The 20,348-nt window shown below is 40.8% G+C and overlaps 2 protein-coding genes across 4 annotated transcripts; one reads left to right on the top strand and one right to left on the bottom strand.

The window, feature by feature from the left end:
* The first annotated feature begins 51 nt into the window (after positions 1 to 51).
* On the top strand, positions 52 to 7,505 carry LOC145443746 (uncharacterized). 3 transcript variants are annotated; one of them, XR_013916522.1, is made up of 4 exons: positions 52 to 712; positions 5,081 to 5,239; positions 5,807 to 5,934; positions 6,770 to 6,811. XR_013916522.1 is itself a non-coding variant. In XM_080321700.1 (3 exons), the coding sequence occupies exons 1-2, from the start codon at positions 192 to 194 to the stop codon at positions 5,916 to 5,918; spliced, it is 633 nt and encodes a 210-aa protein (XP_080177826.1). In that variant the 5' UTR covers positions 93 to 191; the 3' UTR covers positions 5,919 to 5,934; positions 6,770 to 7,505. The 3 variants fall into 3 exon arrangements, 1 of the variants encoding a protein (XP_080177826.1); XR_013916523.1 differs by lacking the exon at positions 6,770 to 6,811 and having other exon boundaries at positions 5,081 to 5,218; XM_080321700.1 differs by lacking the exon at positions 5,081 to 5,239 and having other exon boundaries at positions 93 to 712; positions 6,770 to 7,505.
* A 1,272-nt stretch (positions 7,506 to 8,777) lies between these two features.
* LOC145443745 (Golgi-associated plant pathogenesis-related protein 1-like) lies at positions 8,778 to 17,465 on the bottom strand. Its single transcript, XM_080321699.1, has 6 exons — positions 17,298 to 17,465; positions 15,948 to 16,079; positions 13,298 to 13,451; positions 10,505 to 10,635; positions 10,359 to 10,436; positions 8,778 to 9,111 (listed from the first exon to the last, which is right to left on the bottom strand). The coding sequence occupies exons 1-6, from the start codon at positions 17,350 to 17,352 to the stop codon at positions 8,963 to 8,965; spliced, it is 699 nt and encodes a 232-aa protein (XP_080177825.1). The 5' UTR covers positions 17,353 to 17,465; the 3' UTR covers positions 8,778 to 8,962.
* Positions 17,466 to 20,348: the final 2,883 nt, after the last annotated feature.

Here is a 20,348-nt window from a genome sequence, read left to right on the forward strand (position 1 = left end):
GCGTCAAAGGCGTTGATACAGGAAAATGTCATGCAGTGATTTAATATCCGTAACGCTGAAGGAAATACAGCGTAGTGATTAATATAGTTCTGCCCATCAGTCTCTGCCTTTATGTGTTGATTGTGGCAGTAATTTCTATGCAGGCGATAGACTTAATATATAATGTGTCGTAGGTGATCAGTGTAAGCAGTATGGCTCTGTTGAAGAGACCAGGGGACTTCAGCAAATGCAAGGCCATTTACATCGTCGGTGCAATCCTTATAATATGCGGCCTGCCTCTCATGATCACTGGAATAGCGGGGACCTTTAGCAGCGCGGATTTGGTCGGTTACGTCGGCGGCTTGTCTATATTTTTCGGCATCGGATTCTTCCTTGTGTGGTACATGTTCACGATTGAGAATAAAGAGTCGGACTTACCGATATCCGAGTACGACCCGAACTTGAAGAATATCCGTGACATTGTGGAGAAGTCGAGGGCGCAAAATCGTTCCGAGGCTAAGAGCGACGGAGGCTTTTCGAATTTGGCCTATTCGATAGATTCCGACGAAAACGCTCAAGAGGTCGACGTGCCACTGTCGGAAGTGACGCTTGATCGCGATGACGACGACGAGGCAGCCCTAATCCATTCCGACACCGTGGATGCTGTTGACGGTACAGCAAGTGAAGACCTCACAGAAAACGCAGAAGAGAATACGCAGAATGACGGAATTGAGTAAGTATTTGATGGCTATTAGCAGTGGCGGCTCGTCCTATAGGGCAACTGGGGCATTGCCCCACCTAAAATTCTGTTCAATAACAATTTAACCATTTATAGACGCACAGCGCTCAATATATATCGAGATCACAGCGAAACCCGCGTTCTTCTTGTGCTTTCGCTTGCAAATGCCCAGCCCATACATAGCGAAGTCTCCGCGAAAATCGAATTCTCTTCTGTGTTTTCGCTTTGTGAATGCCTAGCCGGGGCTTGCCCCGGTAGCGCTCATAACAAGCTTTCACTATCTATTCTCTCAAAGCTGCGCACAATTAAGAAACGTTGCTTTACTCTCTCCTATTCGTAAAATGGCCGAGCAACCGGGGCAAATATGCTTGCTCGCCCCTAAGGTGTGATGTAACAATCGTATCTATATCTGAACTCGGATACCGTGATATGCGTTGAGTCGACCGTTGCTGGTACAGGTCGATTTTGATGGTGTTTCACACCATGATAATTATTGAAACTTGGTATGTCATGTCGTGATGGTGGTATTTAACACTGTCCTAAGTTTCAGGGTTTCTACTCAAAGTTTAGGGTAGTAATTCCGTTTCCAAAGTCGAGTGTGTGCTGATCGGTCATGTATCGCAAACATATTTCACGCAAAGCCGGTATTGGTCTCCATTGATTTTAACGATGCTCCTTAGCTAGATCCGTCATGAACTTTTACATGGTATGTCTTGATTTTAGTATCGAACGCTGTGCCAAGTCTCAAGGTTGACACTCAATGATTAGGGCAGCAATTTCGTTATTAAGTTCGAGTATGGTAGAGATGTGCGCTGATCTGACACTTAGCCTACCTAACGCATTGCGGATTTCACGCAAAAGCCGGTGTATCTGTGTTCCATACTGAGATAGGTGATGAGATGATGATATCATGAAACAGTTTACTAACATCCTCGGTTTGCATTCAAATATTTAGTTTTATTTTATATTCTCCAATGTCAATTTCACCGTGGAATGGTGGCCTTCGGGCCATTTGCTCACAATTACAACCCCTGTCAAGCGCGATAGCTGTTTCGTTTTCGATGGCGGCTAACAGCTGATCGCTTGATCAGCCGATTCCTCAGTAAATATTACGCAAAATTCGGCGTTGATCTGTTCGTATTAATTTTGACAGTGTACCATACCGAAAACGGTCATGAGGCTATACTTCTCGATGATTTCATGTAACAGTGTACCAAGTTTTCGGCTTTCATCCACCTATTTATTCGGTAATATATTTTCCGAAGGCGATTTTGCAGCAGACATATAGACACTATAGACCGTAAGCCGTATGTGTCGTGTGACAGTCTCCAGCCTCAAGGCCAGAATCTCCCAAGCTGTACCGGGACCGAATTTCCGAGGCTGCTATCCGTAGTTCTTCAGAATGATGTTTTGGATTCAATATGACATTTCCTTGTCCAATCTATGAGATAACAATTGCGTATGTGTCCGAACTCGTTGACCTTAGGCTTAATGCGTTGGCTGTTCTCTCGATTCACAACGACGTGGTTCTGGGAACTCGTTATTGAACATTTTGCTAATACGAAATCACGTCGCGCACAATACTTATACAAGACATAAATTAATGCTGGTGGGCGGACGACTGTACACATCATGTTCTTTCCGAATAATTTCAATCAAGTGAGCCCAGGCAACTCAACCATGTCTATGGCTAAGGAAAAGTGAGTGGTTTTCATCCTTATTACTCGAGGCACACTGACAGTTAATTTACCGATATATTTTGTTATGGCTATGGAAAAAAAGTGAAAAATTCATCAAGATGAAATAATTTATTCATGAAATTGTTTAATGCGATATGTGCTCGCATTTCAATTTAACACAATGCTTTGATTCCTGCTTGAATGATGGCAGGCAGACTCGTAATTAATCTTCCATGGATAACAGCTGGCTTTTTATCATGTTTTACGTTTATGGGTGCCACCGCTTTGATTGCCTATCCCCTGGTCGTAACGCATCAGGATCGTGTACCAAACACTTTCGGACGAGGGCAAATCGATTTGACTCGCTTTCGGGACGAGAATCCATATACAAACCGGGTCGGAGGCGCTGCAGCACTTTACAGAATTGCTGAGCATGGAACGATTAAAACACCACAAGGTGTCATGCGAATGCTCTTTGTAGGTAGTTGGTCTGTGTATTTTTGGTATAGTCTTACTCGGCGCTTGCGTAATCTCTACCACGAAATCATAACGCATGCTACTAAGGATAACCTGATGATTGATTCGTGGCATGGGAACGATTCTTAGTTCGCGTACATTTTGTAAAATAATCATTTGAATAAAAAACAATGAATAAAACATTTGTTACCGCACTTCAAGTCACGCCACCGGCAAACCTCTCGCGGCACCTACGTTAAAAATCATTGTTTACGGGAAATTCATGTGGCCATCATGAACGTTGAAAAACGCTACTGTGACGTCATATTGATAACAAGTCGCTTGCGGCCCTTGCCCCACCACCCGATATTGTCACGAGCCGCCACTGGCTATTAGTAGGGCTGGTCACAATCATTCTTGTCCTCGAACCCGAATCGTGTATTATTTGTAGTGATTCGAGTAGAATCGTGAGAGCCTATTGTTTTGGGTACTGAAACTATACGTTTATTAGCTCTAGGAGTTGTGTTATCTGCGAGAATTATAGTTTTGATACTTTCTTGACATCGTAACACCCAAGCAATGTTTGGAGCTAGTACAATATTTTCATAGTCCTTCAAAAAGACGTGGGCTCGTCACCGGTACAGTCGGTACAGCAGGCTATGGTATTATTTCCGTGCAGAATGCGCAATGTTATAAGTCGACCCGCTGTGGGTGACGCACCAATCTGATCGGTAACCATGCGTAGCCATAAGGCTTCTGCGCCGTATTATCGCGCTTGGAATTCTTAAGGCGAATTCACACACACCTGGTTCGTACGGTAAATTCACGCGTAACGCACGTATCGCAAGATCCAATTCATACATTCAAACAATCGGGCGTATATTCACACAGTCGCCGTCGTGCAAGCACGGTTGTTCGTGGCATTACATTACCCGATACATTCCAGCTTGTGTCGATTTTTCAACATAAGGATACATTGAAGGGTTTCTCAAATAGTTGTGTTTTGTAATACCACTTCCACGTAACAGCATGGCTACTTGCTTTTTGCACTTTGAATATTTGCACCTACTTGTAGTGTCATTGGTCATTTTGCAGTAGTCACAAAGATGTACTCTGTAATTTCAAAACTGACCATCTCCGATTATCTGTTAAACGTATGCATAACTCTGATAAAAAGTCGCCTATCCCTGATCATTCCACCAAATCTCATATGCCTTTCAATACAGAAGTGAATTTCCAGGTCCCCAATCATGTTATGTAAAGTAATTATGTACTATAAAATAAAATACATACACTTGAAGAAAGCAACATTTACAAATACTGAATTGAATTTTCATGAACAGAAATAATGAATACTAAAAAGTGCACAGATTTGAAGAAACATGATTACCAACGGTATACGAAGATCGATGGGAAATAATCATAATGGACAACAAAAACAGTGTATGGAATAAATGTGCTAGTTATCAGTTCATGTCATCATTGACTTACGAAAATGATTGGCATAATGTCCTTCATAATTGGTTTATACTTCAACTGGATTCCCATCATTGTTTCTGGCTCTAGAGCAATGGATTATAAATCTTAAAGTTCAAGGCTCATTTTACAGCAATGCTATTGAAATATGAGATCAAAAATTAGACTTGATACAAATATACACCACAATTCACAGTGAATGTCTAATGCTGCCACTTCAGCTTATCAGAACTTCAAGAGCAGTCCATTCCAGATGCATTTGTGTCGTTGCCATGTATTCTGAGCGTGTTTCACGCTTGCGTCGTGCCGATGTGACGCATGTAATGCGGCCTTGCTTCGGCGAGTTCTATATCCCAGCTTACTTCCGAAGAGAATTTATTACTGTTTTCTATATATAGGCCTACTATATGGATGGAGTTCAGTTTTTTCGGTGTCGCCATCGTTACGATCTGAGATTCGTTACTCACAATATAGCTATTCAGCGTAGCCTACCTGATAAATTTAGCATCGTGGATTTCGCAAATTTGGTGCTGCCCAAAGCTTCAAGGTGTCGCACTTCATGAACTTGAAAATCAAAAGAAGAATCGTGCATAGATCATGATCGAGTATACTCGATTACGAACCGTTTAACAATTATTAATTGTCATGATTCGAGCAGATTTGTTTGATTAATTGTCACGATTTTTCGGGGTGCCCTTAGAGCTACGAGTTATTTTATCAACGAAAAATATAATTTTGGTACTCGCTGTAGAAACCTTGAAAGCGGTGAAACCATCCCAGCATCCAAAACGCGGAGAACTAGGCTGCGAACGTTAGTGGAAACCGCATTTCTATGAAATCATGATTGACCCACATGAAGTGATCTTAAAAGCGCTATGAAATTGATATGGTGAGCAAAGAACGTGTAAGTGTAAGTGTCATTGTTTTATTGAAATAAGTTCTTCGTGGTACAGAATGTGAATAATGCAACGGATAATGCGTTCATAATCTGATACTTCAAGAATTTGAAAGTCAAAAGAAGAATCGTGCATAGATCATGGTTTAGACTTCGCGCTGTCACGAGTATACTCGGCTCCGAACCGTTTAGTAAATGTGATGATTCGAGTAGTAGTGAAACACTCCCAGTAGAAACCTTGAAGCCATCCCAGCATTCAAGACGCGGAGAACTAGGCTGCGAGCTTTAGCGGGAACCGCATTGCTGTGAAATAGTTATTGACCCGCATAAGGTAGTCATGAAAATGATAAATAAGTTTCTCTTGGTATAGGCTACAGGATTTGAATAATGCAACGAACGATGACATTCATATTCGAAATTTATTAGCTTGAAGCGTCAGATGAAAAGCAGTTCGTTGCATTATTTCATTTCTGGTCGCGTAAACATAAGTTATTTGAACTTCTCGAGTCATTGGTATCGGTATAACGTCATAATGACTATTACTCATTCGACTCGACGTCTAATGCTCGATTACATTTTCAGACAACAAGCTGCTAACGATTCTTCTCCGAGTAGTCTCGAAACACCATCGCTAAGTCAAGAGCTGACAAGTAGATCATCATCACGCCAATCACTCCCCGTGGAAGTTACGTGATTCGCAATGACTGCAGGTAAAGTCGGGTTTGCGTTTGAGTTTATTTATGTCACGTATGAAACAACCATTGTGGAAGTTTATTTCCGCAGTAGCTATGTCTGAAACTTGTTTCTTTTCGCAAATCCCTTGGAGAATATGCGCTAATAACTTACAAAATACCCGAAATGGATAGCACTCAGTTATCATCATCATTTCAAAACACCACAAGATTACGATACAAAGCAGGCCGAAGCTACTTGAGTACTTTGAAAAAGTATAAATACCGATCATCTCTACCTATAACATGTGAATGAAGTTTGATTCGACCGATTTCGAATCGTAGGTCGAGGCCGTTCACAATTCCATTTGTGTGCCTTGGAATCAACTTTTATCAAAATACACCAACCAAAACTCTGTCAACAAAAGGAGTTCGTGTATCACCGAAAAATAGTACATTGAACGCTCTCTCATTCGAAATTTCATGCTGGTGACGTCATATTTTGTGATACGATTGTTGATATACAATGTTCTTTCCAATTCTCTACTAGTTGCTGACGATTACCCCTGACGAGTGTCAGCCGAAAATATTCGGGTTCATTTCAATATGAATATACTATTTAATTGTATATTGAAGTTCTGTACCTCCAAGAAGCTCTTCAAGTTTGATAGAGATCATTTGAATCGAATAAATAGGCCATTCGTTGATCTTATCGATATATTGTCACAAAGCAGCATTGGACTAAAGTTGCTTTACAGGTGTAACTAACTCAATATATCTGACGTGCAGTTGTTACGAGGACGGCGCTATAATTCTCTGTGACTTCCATTTGCCGTTACGTTTGAATATGCTGTATTATATGCTTTATTTTCAGACTACAATGAAAACCTACTTCAACAAAGAATCATCGTCATCATCGCATTGCACAGTTATTTATAGCTCTTAACGGTTCATGACAAAGCGGCCTTTACGAGCAGACCCATTCTCGTTGGAGAATAGATAATATTTACCATTTTATGCACTTTTTCTGTACAACGTGCAGTTTTACACTCGGTATGCAAGCACTTTATATCGATATTGTTTCATATGAACTTATTCATGTTTCGTTTTGTAAGCTGAGTTCCTCTGTCTGATAAGTATTTGTTTGTTCACATCTGTTCCTGTTTGTGTACTGTAGAAGAAAATAAAAGTTCGTATCCGTGGAAATCTCTGAATCGGCACTAATACTGAGCAAAGCTGACATTCACGTTGAAAGAAACCGTGGTAACTGTATTAAATCTGGCAACTGTAGTTCCTCATTCACCATGACCTCTAGCTATAGGCATAGCCAGCAAGTATATGCCTACTTCAACATGGTGGCATAATGTGATCTGAGTTTTCGCTGGGTATCGTGTACATCAGTGCTTCTCAACCTTTTTCAGTTCGCGTCTCACTTTTCATCCAAATTTCATTGCGCGGCCCACCAGACACTCTTTCGCGACAAACGTTCAAACCACTGCTACTGGGCGCCAGTTTTTATGTTTTCAGTGCGGTACAGTTATCTCGTCGCGCCTAGTAGTACAAAAACACCATGAATACCACAGACAATAAAGCGAATATCCAATCAGCAATTCGTCTATTACGTCGAATTAACGGGTTATGAGGAGCTTGATTTGCGGTAATTGGGCTGGATTGCTGCATTTCCCGATCAACGTTCGCAAAGACTTTGAAGAAAGAGTGATTTTCAATCTCCCGCATACACAATAAAGCACTGTCGGATTTCACGCTCCAATCAATATGATTGTGGCGAAAATCTGACTCCCGAATAGCGAGCACGGCGACGCAGCTTGTGGCGCAAAACAATTTAATTTGGAGCAGGAGAATGTGAAATTACTTTTCTAATCTTGAGAATATAAAATGTATGGAAATTTGATAAGGGGCGCACGAAAATTATTTGAGGTAACAAATTCAACTGCAATCAATGTAGTTCTGAAAGCCCTACCGCCAGTCACATTTTTCAGGTATCTCTGCATTTCTCTGAGAGCAATAAAGGTGACTAACATTTCAAAACTGGTATTTTGCGAATCACGCAGCCTAATTCCCAAATCTGAATTTGACGAAACCGGAGAAGTACGGGACTCGTGCACTTTCAGACCAAAAACACATTTTCTCCGTAAGGCTGTAGTGAGTTTGGCCCGAAAGTGCACGAGCCCCGCAGGTCCGTCAATTACATGTTCCGGAATCATCATCCGAAAGTGGAAGAAACCGTTGAAAATTTTGACATTTGTCGTTAATTTTCGACTTGCGTGGTAGAGAACAGATCTACAAATTAGGATCTATATGATTGTTTTTTAAAATGTCTTCGCGGCCCTCCGGTTGAGAAACACTGGTGTACATTATTATACCGCTTAACGGAAATGTAGGGTTGGAATTGGGAATATGACGTCACGTGACGCCGTAGGTTCACATTTGCGTTCACACAAAACCTTTCAAAAAGTTGAACCTCCGATTGACTGCTAGAAGTAACACCTCGAACAAATGCACATTTCTACATCACTGAATTAAATACCTCTCAGCCTGTCATTTCTACTTTCTCGTGAAGTAGTTTTGAGATGTCTTGAAAATGGCTCCTTCTACTTGAGTACCAACGATGACTAATTTGACAACATCTGCTGAATACACGCGTTACAGCCAAAAGCGTTGAGTACAATCAACCAATTCCGGAGTCAGCAAAACTTCCTGGCAACGCAATAAAGTATACTGCGAACACACACTTCATTCGTGTATTCTGAATCTAAAACATTCACGTGTATGTATTATCTCACGACAAACCATACCCTCTAACCTGATCTAATCTTACTAAGCAGTGTCGTGTGTTAGATCAAGAATTGATATTACACATCTAAAAGCATATAGCATTTCTTGTGACTATATCTATCGACAGTAACACACTACGCAGGTGCAAAAGATGAAACAACATCGCAACGCATGATTATGAAGTAAAATCGCATCGACTATATAAAATGCAGACGCTGTTACGTACAGTCAGTTACAGAACTAGAATGGCAACATCGAAGGTGCGCGAAGCTCAGCATTTTTTCACGTTATCTGTGAATTGACCCTGCACGTTGCCCGGCGGAGTGAAGAGTGCTATGGAGAATGTGACGCCGGCTTGATTCGAAGCGATGCCCACGCCGATTTCGGTACTGTCCGCCCAAACGATTTGAGTGAAATTTCCTGAAAATACCAATTCGGGTTAGCTCTTCATATTGTATATTGCAAACGGTATCGAATTCCTGTATCTGACGAGTATTCGCTTTTATACCCATCGATTATCGCTTTTTTCGCAGCACAGAAGTCGGTTTTTCCTACACTTGCGCTACATCAACAAGTTGTTATGTTTCTGGACTATATTCTTCCACTTCTTCTTTAACAGATTTTAAACAAAACTACTTACTTTCTACAATTCGGATTTTGAAAAGTAGAAAGCAGTTTGGAGATAAGTTTCCATCGCCAAATTAATAATAAATACCGACCGCGCTATGTAGCCCACATACCAGACGACAGAAAAAGCAAGCCTGTCTCTTACAAGCCGTGGAAGATCTCCGGCAAAGAATTCCAAATTTTGAAAAATCAACCCATCAAACTGATGGGATTTTGTCAAATAAATCCATTTCTTTGTTATGTTATTTCGCTTCCTTATCCATTTACCCGTTATGTTCTTACGTTTTATTGAAGTAGTAAGTAAGTATAGTAAGATTGGATGGTGCGTTTATAGTTGTATTCTTCTACGTGGTGAATAGTGCTAAATGATGCTTAGTTTTAGGTAAGTTTGAAGATTTCCAAGACAGTGTGCAATATGAAAATGGTGTCCTGAATATCTACAGCGAGGTTTTGCATCACCCAAAACCACAACAGCTGCTTAAAACCCGACATATATGGCATTTTAGTAGGCTAGGTAAAATCGCGGCTCGCAAATTTTAGCGGAGTCCCCATTTTCAACCGATATTCTCTCAGCACAACATGCACAGTGCACACAGATGCAAGGGAAAAGGGCAGCTAGAATATGTTTTAAGGCATAAGGCACGGGAAACGGACTGAAAACCACGTCTTTTTGAAAGTCGGTCAATTCCGAACAACCCTAGCGTCGGGTTCTGTATCAGCTAATAGACACGTTTTTAAACTAAAGAATTTTCAGGTGTGATCAAAGTAAACAGACTTACTACTCAAGTACAAGAACATGAAAATTTAGATATAGTGAAGGGGTTGCATTTTCTGCCGATTATTTTTAGTATAAAGTATATATGTCTGCCCCTTTCGATGGTTAGCCAGGAGTATGCTTGGTTTGACAACTATCAGAGACATTATATCATGACGTATTGTTGGAACGCGTTTTCCGCCCTGTTCCTGTCCCTTGTAAGCGGCCGACTTTTCAACTATCCAAAATACATCTTATGTCCGGGCGGCGCGCTCTGACTCATTACCTTTTCCTTTCACAAATTCGTTCTTGGAGTAATCGTAGTCCTCTCCCTCTTTATACCACAATTGCGCCACCTCTTTACCTGCAACGCATAGAAATTACGGAAATTCGCTACGCACGATACATTGCTGTTCCTGCTTTGTTTTTTACCTTTCGGGCGCGGCATTTTCATGGAAAGCGATTGTCCGTACGCTCCCTTGAGGGTGCTGAGACAATTTTTCTTTAACATCTTCACAGCGTGGTCTTGGGCTTTCGCGGTCAGGTTGCCGGACATTTTGAGTCTAAAAGAGCGGATGAACAGCTTTGGCAAAACGAACGAGCATGCAAATGCAGAAATGGAAGTCATCAGATATTATGTGCTACACCCATAGGTGGTCTGTTAAGAATTACCTTTAGTTTTCTGGAGTACTCATGTCGGTTTTGCGTACTTCGAGTACTTTGTTACTCGAGTGGTCAAGTGTTAAACTGGACTCTTGAACTGATGTGGTAATACTACCGGCATATAGTTGGTTCGTAACGAAGTACTTCTATTTTTGGGGAACAACCAAGGTTTTGCCTACTTCCAATACTTACCCAAGTGACGATGTTTCACTCTACTTCCACGTCTACTCGACAGTTTTTAGGCAAAACTATTAACTTCTCACGCTTTGGATTTGGCAGAATAGTACAGTACAGATTTGGTATGTCTTCATCGCTTCAATTGGTGAATTGTCATGACAAGAGGGCGGAAGAGCCCCTGTATCGCGGCAACTGAATATATTTTCGAAAATTGCACCTATTACCAGTAGGGGTGGGCAAAATCGAGTACCTGAGTGATTCAGTTCTGAATCACGTAATATCCTTCGAGTCGAGTATCACTCATTATGACGTCATAACAGAATACGTCAAAGTTCGAATATGTACCTTTTACGCCAGCACAAAGAATATAATGCCAGTTATCCATATCTCATAAAAGATACTTTGGCATTTTTTCGATCATACAGATTTCATTCCACCTGGCGACAATGTTGTGGAATAATCATGACTTCAGAAATGAGCTACATCCAGTAGCTTTGTATATGTACCGCCAATCAAGGATTCAAGACTTCAACGGTGAAAATTTGTATCGAAACTATAAATCTCATTGATAAATTCACTTTCAGTGGTGAGAAGCGCAAAATTTCAGTACTCAAAAAAATCGTCTTTCACTACTCGACTCGAATCATTAAAATTAATACTCGATTCAGATTCGATTACCAGTGTCATATTTGCGTTAGGCGAAATTGAATGGTTGAAGTTCTTCTTACTATTATGATATACTATAATGAGGGACACTCGAATACTCAACCTGGAATCATTCAGGTAATCGGATTTTGTTCAGCGCCATAGTCGCGAGTCATCCGCGAGAAGCTTAAGGTTTTCTGTATTCCGTCTTGGCTAGATATGTACCAACTATGATTCTTAGGGATGGTGTGAACCTCTGAAAGGTTCAGGTTCGCGTGAACGTGAACCTCTTTGAAAGGTTCTGTGTGAACGCGAACGTGAACCTCATGACGTCACGAGACATCATATTGCTAATTCCAACCCAACATCTCTGTGAAGTGATAGCCTATAATAATGCTCACGATACCTAGCGACGACTCGGGCAACATAATGCCACAATGCTGAAGTATTTATTGACATTTTATACTTTGCTAAATATATCAACTGGGGCAATCAAATGATATAATTATCCCATAAAATCAATATCTTCCGTCGCTTTGCCAACAATTTCGAAAAGGACTTGCAAGGGACAGTTAGCTTATGCCGTAGTGGTCTGGGCCAGATCGAAAAATGTATTCGGCGTCTGAATATTGCCACGTTGATATTGAGCAGATTGTAAAACGGGTTTTTATACTTGCTACCGATATTACCCCAGTAACAAGCTATACAGCAGTAGCCAACACCCCACTCGCACAGATTCGGTTTTTATGATACAATAAACATATGAAATCAAGATTGAACCCGTACGCCTGCTGATTTTTTACATTAGACAACGATATCAATTTCATTGATTGGTTGAATAAGCATCATTTGTTGACTACCTTCATGTAGTGTATTTCGATCTTGCTGTTGTGTGATTGCGGTTCAAGCTTACAGCAGAGAGTCGCTAAATATTCACAAACGCAAAGCTGAATATTTTGAGCAAACTTTTCTAACAAAGCAAGTAAAATATTTGAGATTGTCAAGTTGCATATGCTCGTTTAGTGTTGATTTTTTTATGCGACCATCGCCGTTGATGGAGTGACCCGAAGTTGAAAGTGAAATAAATTTCAACCAAAGATGTTATATTGAACTGAAAATTGTAATATATTAAAAAGGTTCACAGTGCAGAACCTATCAAGGTTCGTTTATGAACGTGAACCTTTAAATTTCGGAGGTTCACACACAGAACGCGAACGTGAACCTCACGTTCACACCATCCCTAACGATTCTCCAAATGCGCAACAAAGAGTAGAACTGGAACTACTCGCTTTTTCATAATCTCCAACTAGAAACAGCGGGGGAGATAGCGTAGTGGTGACGATAAGCGCCTGCCGCCCGGGCTCCTGCTACCACGCGTCGCTGTTCTTACGGCGACAAAAACATCCCAGAAAACGACCCGAAGAAGAATTAGCGCACTTATAAGAAATGGATGGAGCAGCAAAGAGCCGCGAAATAGAGACAAACATCGAAGAAAGAACTGCGACATCGGACACTAGGCCGAGGTGGATGCCAGTTTAAAAGAGAGCAACCGCAATCGCAATTGGTCGTTCGGCATCCTCCTATCTGTCCATCACATCGCATTGTATCTTATCGCATTGTATATTGTGACGATTATCTTATCTTATCTAGAACTACTCCAAAACGAGTAGTTTGTCGACCGCCAACTAACTAGATTAGAAGTTGGTACGAATAAGATCTTGGCTCATTGGCGGTACTTACTTCTTGACCGAGTGCTTCTTTCTGAATTTGTTGATAGCGTTGATGCAATCCTCTCTGAAATCCTGCGTGTCGCCGAGGTTCATTGCGTTTTTCCCGTCGTGCTCTTCGTCGTCGCTATCGTCGGTGATTTTCAGTTTTTCGATATTTATAGTGGCTGTAACGGGAGAAAATCTTTTATCTCTTCTAATGAGGTCCGTGGTTTTTCGGGGTGAAATCGCCATGATAGCAGCGTGAAATAGCCCCTGTAGCGCCGTCATTGAATTCATTTCGTCCACCCTCTTGCAATTTCGAAAATGGTCACATCTCATGCTCAACTGCCAAAAGTATGTGACCCCCTCGCCCGAAACTAGTTCTTGAAAATGTTCACATTTTTATATTCATGGTGTTTCGACAACATTGGTCATTTTACACCGGGCCGATATTCTTTATTTTTCATTCCGTAGCACGGCCCGCTTCTAGGCTTTTTGTAAGACACCGCTTATGCGGATGACGTAGCGAGGAGGAGCCGAGATAAACCTCCAACACTTGGGTAGGAATTCCGGAGTCGATCTCGGTCGGACTCGAACCCGCAACCCATTGGTGTTGCAGCTGTGATTTATCCCAAAACGCTATCTCGACAAATTACTTGGCACATCTTCACGTTTCTAAGTCCACTTCAAGTAGTTTTGACATGTCTCGCAAATTGACATCCATACTTGCAATTGAGTGGACAGTTAGGGCGTTACTTCTACTTCGATACTTGAGTAGCAACGCTGACAACTTTGACCACCTGTGGAAACTGATCGGGCCGTAAGTGGGAGTCATACCTGGAGCTGGACGGAGTTGAGAATAGGAGGGACAATCCCAGATAGAGTCTCATGAGAAATTCTGTGACTTCACGCGAAATGACGACAATAAACTTGTATCACTTTTAGCGTATTTCATGAAACGTAATTGGATTCGGAATGAGTTCTTTTTCCGGAAGTTTTTGGCTATCCTATTAATCTTTTACAATTTACTAGCAGCCTGCTTAAAACTGCAAATCTATTTCGCCTACCGACATATGCCACTTCATTTTAATCCCTTGTCATTTTTATGATCTCTTGTGTCGCTTTTTGTTCAGTGTGAATGGTGCGTGCCGCTTATAGTAACACGTTCTACATAGGCAGTAGGCACGGCTGAGTGTTTGATTGAATGATAACTCAGATCGCTTCGACCCCTTCCAACTTTCCATAATATCGCGATCTTGTGGTGTTTTGAAATAATGAAATTATTAATGAACTGAACTGAGCCATAGTCTTTTAAAATTATTGGCTTCATAAATATTCGGCGTGACCTTCAAAAGGTTGGGAAATGGGAACCACTGGTAGATAGATTCTAATTCACAACAATTTCGTCTTTCGCGAAGTGACAACCTATCGATGGCCAAGTCAAGTAGATGCAATTTGTCCAAATTGAGAGTCCAGCTGAAAATCACAATTTTTACTTCTTTTAATGATGAAAATCAAGTCAAATTTCCCTAGAAGATTTACTCGTTAAACCCGTTTTGATATGTTTGTGTTCGGCACCCTTCTTTAGAGCAACTCCAAAATTTTACCATATATTCTAATACCAATCCTATATCTGAGTCTGAGAGAATGCAAGTTGCGCCTTATATGGGAATCGACAAATAACGCGTCATTGCTCACAATCTTGTCCGATATCACGCAAGAATGATCAGATCGTGTGGAGCATATCATTACATACCTAGAAAAGAAACGTGTATACGACAGAGACCATCAAGCCGTTTGAAGTGACTAAGAAAGGTCTGCTACTCCCAAGTAGGTCGTAAGACAGAACTTATTAAAAAGATTTATTAACTACACGCATAGTATACCCCCTATCCGATTATATATATGTCATATCACTGCGACCCTGTAGTCCTGATATCAAAGGGGATTGCAACTATGACTTTTGATCCTATATATGACATGTTCATTCCGTCGTAATCTCAGAGCGCATCATGACAGCTTTAATCTGTACTTCACATGCGATAACGGGTAAAGTGACTGTCCTGAAAGTATGTGTAATGTGTATATCTTAGACTTAGACACCCGACCCCAAAGAAAATATTGTTTTCGTGGAGTATTTCAGGCGGTCATGTATTCTGTAAGTAACTGATTATATCGAAATCACCATAGTTGCCACTCTGTATCGGGTATCACGGTTCCATTGTTACCAGCGACGCACGCCTAATGAAAGCGTAAGAGATATAGAGGTGATGTAGTTTTCCGATAGGCGAATGCTTTGTCACCCTGGTGGGTCGAGGTTCAAGCACTGTTTGAAGAAGCACACCAATGTAAACCCGACGTATCTTTTACGACAACAGGGTCACGGTCGCGCCCGAACCCTTTTTAATGATCCAAGTTATTTTCTCCTACACGATCTACCGGAATACCGATAAGTACGGACGAAACGTGCGCCGCATCCTATAAATTAGTGAAATCCCGACTAATAGGTGTATCGCGCGTCATAACTTCTCTTACTGAGGTATAATTGGTGGACACACTTCGGTAGGCAGACGTCATTGGTTGATAGCCTGCGATTCTAAAATGCACCGCCGCACCTTTGTGTACCTAGTTCAAGTGCACCCTTGACTTATACCGGTACCCTTTCGAAACGTGTATCATACTTTCTTCTGTGCCTGAATAATCCCCGGGCAGGTGCTCCGTGCGAATTTCGGTTGCAGTCTTCGTTTGCAAGCTTCCGGATTTCGTTTCTCGCACTATCGTGGTTGTTTTGGTTGTTTTCCTTTTCTTTTGTCCTAAACACATAACGGTACATAAACCGTTGTATGTTCGGGCAGTTTTACGGTGTCAGATTTCAAAATCAGTGAGGCAGAGGCCGAAATGCCGATAGCTTCATGTGCTGCTATAATAAAACCACTGTAAACGGCACGCTGGTGTCCAGGGATAAATCCAGGATGCGCTTTTGTCATTTTTGTAATTTGTATGTGTGTGCACTGTGCACTGTGCATTTGTAATAATGAATATCGGTCTGGTGTAAATGACCATTGTAGCCGATAAACGCTGTGAATACCACAAAACAACAAGAAACAACCATGTTTCATTTGATATACTTCGCACAGCGAAACGTGATTATGATGGCATTCTGCGATGCATTACGTTGTGACAAGTTGGCTTGACATTCCGGTACTGACTATATAGCGAAATACCGGAAAGCAGGCAATGTTTGGATGCGTCACTGCGCAGTGCAGGTTTAACGTAGGACTGGTACAGAATCAAAAACATTGATTGATCATGTGTAATGCAGCAGAATGCTGTCGCTGCACTTGACGCATTGATTGCAGCAGCGAGAAGGCGCAGGAAATACCGTAGCATTGCTGAAACAGCGAGTTATTTTCAAGAGCTGCGCTGTCAAATGACACGCGCAAACGACAATTATGTCGCAAAAGTTCGCCTGATTCACGTATGTTGAATCAAACAAGTGAACTAGAATATAAACCTTTCTTCGTATATAAGATCTAACGAAACATTTTGAGTGCCACTAAAATCCAAACACTTCATATGTTTTCTAAAGATCACCTTATCTGACATGACATATGTAATTTCATTTTACAATCCGTTTTGGGGCGATAAAACTTGAGATAATTGAAGCACAAAAAATCGGATTGAACCTAATTTCATATGTCGAGTCAGGCCATGCAGGGCAGCGCTAATATAGTAAAGCACATTTTCACACATTCGGGGCTGAGCACTGTGCAGTGTGCAACTGTGCATGTGCAATTGTACATGTGCACATATTTCAGTCAAATGTATAATGTATATTACACGAATGCCGTATTATAAACACGGCTACATCTAGTCCTAAATTGTTTGAAACATGCGAAATGATCTCGCCACGAGTAATCTCGATTGAATTTGGAGATTTAGACAAATTACGACGGCTCTAGGCTATATATCTTCACGTCATACGTCCCATATGACGCAAGACCGGTACGCGACCATTAAAAGCAACTCACCATCTTCGTCGACGTACTCCACCTTGGTTTCGATAGTTTTTCCTGGCTCCGACATGGTTTAGCTACAAGTTAACCTTGAGTGCGAGAGAGATAAAGTGATATTGAAGCACTACCCGATAGGCTACGAAATAATTGTGCCTCGACGTCCGTCGCGCGCATATCCGGTGAATGGTAGTCATTGAGCCGTGTCTGTGTATACGGCATACGTATCGGTACTGACGCGCTTCGGCATTCACTGACATTTTTCGGATTCATATCGCAAATACGGCCTTTTTTAGCAAAGAAGTAACGACGGATGACACTACATGAATGTTGATTTTACCTGATAACGCCCTTTGCGAAAGAAAAACACAATTGACGGTCAAATAGCTACGCTAGTTACACTTCTATATCGAATGCAATAAACATTGGTCGACGATGACACGAAACAGAGCCTTAAGCCTTAACAAGTAGATTGTAGAATAATTTCCTAATTTCCACATGAATTGTGGTCAATTAATGCATTTGTTGCAGCAAACTAAGACCGCGGCAAAATTTACCTACCAATCGAAATTTCTAAACTTGTCCTCGCATATAATAATTTTGCTACCACCAGTTTAACTTAGTCGCTTCATTGACATACGGCGTTGCAATTTGAAATGATAACATTGCGGCAAATTTACAGAAACATTAGTTTTTTTTCGCTCGTTCAACACAAAAATCACTCGTACTTGCGCAAAGTATCTGAAATTCCCCAAGCCTCGATTTGACTTTACTGATATCATATCCGGGGTGAGCAGACGTAATAATATTGTATTTTAACACTCTATTCAGATAATACAAGGTTACCATATTTTGTGGACCAAATTCCGGATACTCTTTAGCGTTCTCTAGCGGATTTTAAAATGAGGTATGACACATTGTCTGTCAATATGACGTCACACTAGCAAAGCTTTGCTTTTCGACCAGAGGTGGTCACGATCCGGATCAAGAGCCGCTACAATGTTTGGTCGGTGCGTTTATGTGGTACTGTGTTGTAACCAGGGCCGAAGAAACGCTTTTTCAGTCCCCTCCCGTTCAAATAAACACTGATCTTGAGCCCACCATAAGGTAATCGATACAACCTCTGGGGGCTTACTATATTCATCTGGTTTCTTCCATGTATTACTATAAAATTTTGATCCTTTCTCTGGTGACAGCATGATTTTAGTTAGTGGTTGAGCTGGTGGAGGATGGTGACTTCGAAAATGTAGGAAACGTAATTATACATCGTAAAGTTATGTCATGTCACACGGATAAGACTATTTATGACTCTAAATACCGGTCCGCACCAGCAGGTTGCACATCCGCGGGTTTTCAATATTTTATGGTCGCGACTCCATTTCTAATTTGAAAATTTTCTGTGGCCCAGCTCAAAATTTGATAAGCTGATTAGTGATTACTAGGGCGGTTTTTTTTTACCTAAAAAAAAGAAAATTTTGACCTAAAAAATTAAAATTTTGACTTTTTTTGACCTAAAAAAATGAATTTTGACCAAATTTTGACCTAACTTATGCAAATTAGGTGTTTTCCCAAATAATGTCAAAATTGTACCAGTTATCTACATTTCCGGTTGTAACTGGCTGTCCCAACGAAGTAGTTTGACCTGAAAAAACGTTTTTGGCATAGAAACAGGCAACTTTGTACATACAAAAAACAATATTTTAACGAAATCTGGCCCTAGGAAGAATTCCAGTGGTTGCAGTACGTATTAAAAAATTGTAGTACAACGAGAGATACTTTCCTATATTCTTGGGTAAAAAGTGCATGTCCTTACTTGCCAAGGACGTTCAACAGCAGCAGTTGTAGGCTGACAACACTCAAGTTGTGCATACACTACTGGTGGCACACCATGTTGCTTCATTCTGACAATGTTGTCTATTACAATTTTTCATCATGCGCTTCTCAATATAAGAATGATGCCCCAGTTAGGATATTGCGGTACGTTGACCATAATACCATGTCCACCTATTTGTTTTATTTGACCGTTGATGATTCAGTATGAGCAGACAATTAGCCGTTTACAACAGTAGGCCTATAAAGTAGGCTACAAGCTTTAAAATATCAAATGATACGTTCACCGACAGTGCAAAATCTACGATACAAACGAAATAAAGACGTCAAAAAATTTTTGACTTAATGAACAATTTTGACAAATTTTGACCTAACGCTACAATTTTGACAAAATTTTGACAAATTTTGACATGTCAAAAAAAAAACGCCCTAGTGATTACTAAAAAACGGTCAGCACCTTTGCCCAGACTTACTTGCAGCTTATTTTGGAAGCTAATTACGTTCAACATCTTCGTGAACCCCAGATTTGGAGCCACCGTCTTTAACTTAAGCATCTAAATGGCCTTAACCTACTCTAGGAATATAACGTTCTCCTATAATTGCGATTACAAGTTATTTTAGTAAATGATGGTTATTTACATTAATTTTTGATTTCATGTTTTGCGAGGGCGGTGGTTCACATATAAAAATCAATGAAGGTGACACTAAATCGCGCCCTGCGCGAAGAAAACTTTCAAGTGGCATAAATCTGCCAAAAAATTAGATAGGTTATGTTGATTTACGAAACAAATTTGATCCTATTTTCAACCTTCAAAATTCCGGACGTTAGGGCAAATTTTAGAATTTCCTCCCGGACGCAGTTTGAACAGTGAAATTCCGGACATGTCCGGGAAATTCTGGGCGTATGGCAACCCTAAGATAGAATATCTCTATGCAAAGACCTCACAATACTCAAACAACTTCCTTTCGAAAGTAATTGAGTTATTGTGACATATTACCACGTTTTTGCAAAAAGAAATGTTGTTTTCAAGGATTTGCGTTTTAAATTATGTTGAAGACATGCTTTTAGCATGTGTGTTTTAAAGGACAATTGTTGGAAATGCTACCCCCCTTCAATAGGTTTTGTGATCGACGCTTCAGGTGCAATTTAGTCTCACCCGTCTACCATCACTGGGATGGGCATAGAGAGCGCAAGTGCAATATTACACCCGATCGTCTTCGTTATTCCAATGTGAATCA

The sequence above is a fragment of the Botryllus schlosseri genome, chromosome 7 (genome assembly GCF_051294905.1).
Source record: "Botryllus schlosseri isolate E-star chromosome 7, Bs_hap1, whole genome shotgun sequence".
Classification (NCBI taxonomy): domain Eukaryota; kingdom Metazoa; phylum Chordata; class Ascidiacea; order Stolidobranchia; family Styelidae; genus Botryllus; species Botryllus schlosseri.

Excerpts from the sequence above, each read along its gene's own strand:
- LOC145443745 (XM_080321699.1), bottom strand. The coding sequence starts at position 17,352 with ATGTCGGAGCCAGGAAAAACTATCGAAACCAAGGTGGAGTACGTCGAC. Across the intron at positions 16,080-17,297 it reads GGAGTACGTCGACGAAGATG|GACAAAAGAAAAGGAAAACA; the intron begins GTGAGTTGCTTT and ends TTATGTGTTTAG. Across the intron at positions 9,112-10,358 it reads CGAATTTGTGAAAGGAAAAG|GAAATTTCACTCAAATCGTT; the intron begins GTAATGAGTCAG and ends TGGTATTTTCAG.
- LOC145443746 (XM_080321700.1), top strand. The coding sequence starts at position 192 with ATGGCTCTGTTGAAGAGACCAGGGGACTTCAGCAAATGCAAGGCCATT. Across the intron at positions 713-5,806 it reads ACGCAGAATGACGGAATTGA|ACAACAAGCTGCTAACGATT; the intron begins GTAAGTATTTGA and ends TTACATTTTCAG.